A 3448-nucleotide genomic window follows, 5' to 3' on the forward strand; every position below is an offset into this window, starting at 1 on the left:
ATTTTGTGTTTCACAGCTTTGCCCCATCATTATTTCTTTATCATCTTTCTATCTGTTGGGCGTGGGATTTGTCATGCATGTGGCTGGCCAGTGTCCACTGACCCCTGATAGCAGGTGGAATATTTGGTATCTACTTTCATGCAGCTGTGGGGCTCCTTCTCCTTCCATTGGTGCTACGTGGCTGTAAAGCAGCACCTCATTGGTTGCAGGAAGAGGAGGCCTGGTTTGAGAGGCTGTGACACTGCAGCGAAATCCTTTATATGCCCGGCAGAGAGATTGTCTATCAATGAAGTAGTAAAAGGGGGGAACATCTGTGGCAGAAGAGAGGGAGAGGGTTTTTAGAAGGAGTTTTTCATAGACTGTTTGCTTTGGTTGGGTTCCCTTCTTTTATTTACTGAATTCCAGAGGTGACCAATACAAAAACAAATTGAAAATGAAGTTCATAATTGGCATTGGAGGGTAAGTCTCATTTAATGTATTTCTCAGCTTCTACTTGTATTTTGAAAAAGCGATGAATGTAACTCACATCTGTGTGGAATTCATCTTTATTACAGCGTGACCAACGGTGGGAAGACCACTTTGACAAATAGGCTACTAAAGACATTACCCAACTGTTGCGTGGTGCATCAGGATGACTTTTTCAAGGTAAGATGATTTAAAGACACCATTATTTGGAACTTTAAGTGAGTATATGTTCAGTTAAAGCTACAGTAACTATTTAAATTTTTACTAATTGTAAGTATTATTTTTGATATATTTCATTTGCTATGTGAAATTTACCCTTAAGGACATTTTGTGCTAGAAATAAACCCCTAGTCTGACCTGCAGATGTCCTGTCTTCGCAGTAGCCTAGTAATACATCTGGCTGATTGTCTCCTGGACAGCCACTGAAAGGGCTGAGCGTCCCCACTTAAAGTCAGACTTTACCCATTCATGCTGCAAATTCTGCAAACAACTTTTTGCATGATTATTAACCTAATTTGGCTCAAAAGAAGCCAAATTAGAAGCCAGCTCTATCATCTGTTTTCTTACTGCATTCAGGACCAGCGAAGGTCAATTGACCACCAATCACCAATTGTTTCTAAAACCAGAGCGACTTGATTTCATTTTTTCTCTCATATCGCTTGTTATACTGCTTTTGCAATATACCAAGGGTGTCGTTGACGGCCGCGCAATTGCAAAAAATCTAAATTGCAAGAGCCTGCAGATTTATATGTTAAAGAAAAGGAGTATCAGACAAGCTAGCCTCCATCTTTACAAACACTTTCATCAAACTGAGGCAACACCCAACGTTACAACCCCTTCTGTATAGCTTTAATGTATTTGTAAAAAAAATATTTAGAGAAAGCTGTGTCCTAAGGTGTCGCAACCGATATTTCGCAAAAGCAACTTCGATAAAAACATTTGAACCGTACCCAAAAATGTCAGCGTGCGCCACTTTGGGTGGAGACGAGTCCTTGTACTGTCCTGTCCAGGTGTGATCAGCTCCGACTGGTTACTAGGTTGCAGCAATGTTTTATTGGTGACTGTTATTTCAGAAACCCGATCAAATAGAAGTCGGGGAGGACGGCTTTAGACAGTGGGATGGTAAGAATGGATTTTGCGTAGGAAAACCATGCAGTAATGCACTTCTTCTTTCCTGCACATTTCTATTGTTTGGTAACCAATCTATCCTGAACTTTGTGATATTCAAACATGTATTCTGTGAATGCTACAAACATTCACTAACTTTAACTGATGTGTGTTAAAACACATTGGTGAGAAGTGTTGCTTTCATGTGTGGTGAAACCTGCTCTTTTCTCTCCTCTCCTTGTTCTGTATCAGTGATCACCGCTCTGGACATGGAGGCTATGGTCAGCACTGTGAAAGGCTGGCAAGAGAACCCGGTCAAGTTTGCACGCTCACACGGCGTGAGCCTGTCACCTGAAGCTGAGGAATTCAACTCAGAGGAGGGGATCCATATTCTCATCGTGGAGGGCTTCCTCATCTACAACTACAAGTGAGTCACCTGCCACCTTACTCGTTTTCCTACACAAGTTCTCAAATTTAACCCACAGGCCTCTTGACCTCCAAAGCTTTTTACTAATCTGAGCCCTGGTTCCCCTCCGCAGGCCTCTAATTGACATCTACAACAAATGTTTCTACATTTCCATTCCTTATGAGGAGTGCAAAAGGAGGAGAAGGTAACAAGCTCTCACAATGACTTTGACAGATTCCGGTGAAGTGCTGGACCAATTTCAGGCTATAAAATGACTTGATTTGTTATATTTCTGCAGTACAAGGACATACACACTCCCTGACCCCTCTGGCCTGTTCGACGGCCACGTCTGGCCCATGTACTTGAAACACAGGAAAGAGATGGAGAACAACTGTGACAGAATAGGTATGTAAAACCAATTCCTCTTATCTAAAACAAAATATCAACAACCCTTCATGTACCAGATTTGCTGTCTCCCTATCCACTTCTCTAACATCAAATCTCTCCTGCATAATTAAGACTTGAACTGCAAACTGCTGACATAAAGAGCTCTCATTCACTTTTGATTTGTCTTTTTCTGGACAGAGTACCTTGATGGGATGACATCAAAGGAAGATATCTACAATGAAGCATATGAAAGTATTCAAAACTACCTGCTTAATAACATATAGGTAATTATTATTATTATTACTTAAACATGTTATCCCCTACAATTTCTGTGTCAGTGTGAGTGACTTGTCTTTATTCTCTCTTTCTCCACAGCAAGACGGGAATAACAGTGGATTTGTGTATAGACTTGTAAATATCATTTTGAGTGAATGTTTAACACCAGTTCTGTACTTCTAGGCTGATTTGTAAATACTTAATCCTTAATAACTTATTAAGAACTAATGGCAGAAACATTGTATTTTGTATCGTCCTTTGTAACTTTTTCTAAAAGATAAGACACCTCTGGACTGCCCAGTGTTTAACATCAGGGAGAGGATCAACTCAGCTCCCATATTGTTAAATGTGAACGTATGAAATGCCCACTGGGAAGAAGGATTTGTGTATCACAACTAAATGAAGTGACTGAATCCAATTTGTGTTTCCTGTTTTTCATTTCAAATGCACACACACTCATTTTCCTCCCTTGAGGGGACCATGCATTTTTTGCCTAATTGTGGGGTCCGCACAAACACACACACTTACACAGACACACATTTGTGGCTCCCATAAAGGTCCTGATCAGAATCACAAACCTCATATTTTACAACACAAATATGAATGTACGTTGAGGATGACTGCTAAAATCCAGCAGCCCTTGACTGAGACTTCTTATCACCCAGATTAGCTTGAGAGCCTCAATAAAAGTGGCCTGCAAACTGAGTCACAGACAGTGTTGTCCTCTAAAAGACAATAGATGAGCTGATGCAGTTTACAGGAAGGAAAAAGAAAGGACAAATAAAGGTGGTCGGATTTAATCACCAC

General features: G+C 40.6%; 1 protein-coding gene across 2 annotated transcripts; it reads left to right on the forward strand.

The window, feature by feature from the left end:
* The first annotated feature begins 266 nt into the window (after positions 1 to 266).
* LOC126382666 (nicotinamide riboside kinase 2-like) lies at positions 267 to 3057 on the forward strand. Of its 2 annotated transcripts, XM_050032673.1 has the most exons (8): positions 267 to 459; positions 555 to 645; positions 1539 to 1587; positions 1825 to 1999; positions 2112 to 2183; positions 2277 to 2383; positions 2564 to 2649; positions 2741 to 3057. In XM_050032673.1, exons 1-7 carry the CDS (start codon positions 434 to 436, stop codon positions 2647 to 2649), a joined length of 606 nt encoding a protein of 201 aa, XP_049888630.1. In that variant the 5' UTR covers positions 267 to 433; the 3' UTR covers positions 2741 to 3057. The 2 variants fall into 2 exon arrangements, with proteins under 2 accessions (XP_049888630.1, XP_049888631.1); XM_050032674.1 differs by lacking the exon at positions 1539 to 1587.
* Positions 3058 to 3448: the final 391 nt, after the last annotated feature.

Source organism: Epinephelus moara, chromosome 21 (genome assembly GCF_006386435.1).
Source record: "Epinephelus moara isolate mb chromosome 21, YSFRI_EMoa_1.0, whole genome shotgun sequence".
Lineage (NCBI taxonomy): Eukaryota > Metazoa > Chordata > Actinopteri > Perciformes > Serranidae > Epinephelus > Epinephelus moara.

Coding starts and splice junctions, on each gene's coding strand:
- LOC126382666 (XM_050032673.1), top strand. CDS start 434: ATGAAGTTCATAATTGGCATTGGAGG. Junction 646..1,538: donor ATCAGGATGACTTTTTCAAG/GTAAGATGATTT, acceptor CTGTTATTTCAG/AAACCCGATCAAATAGAAGT. Junction 2,000..2,111: donor TTCCTCATCTACAACTACAA/GTGAGTCACCTG, acceptor TCCCCTCCGCAG/GCCTCTAATTGACATCTACA.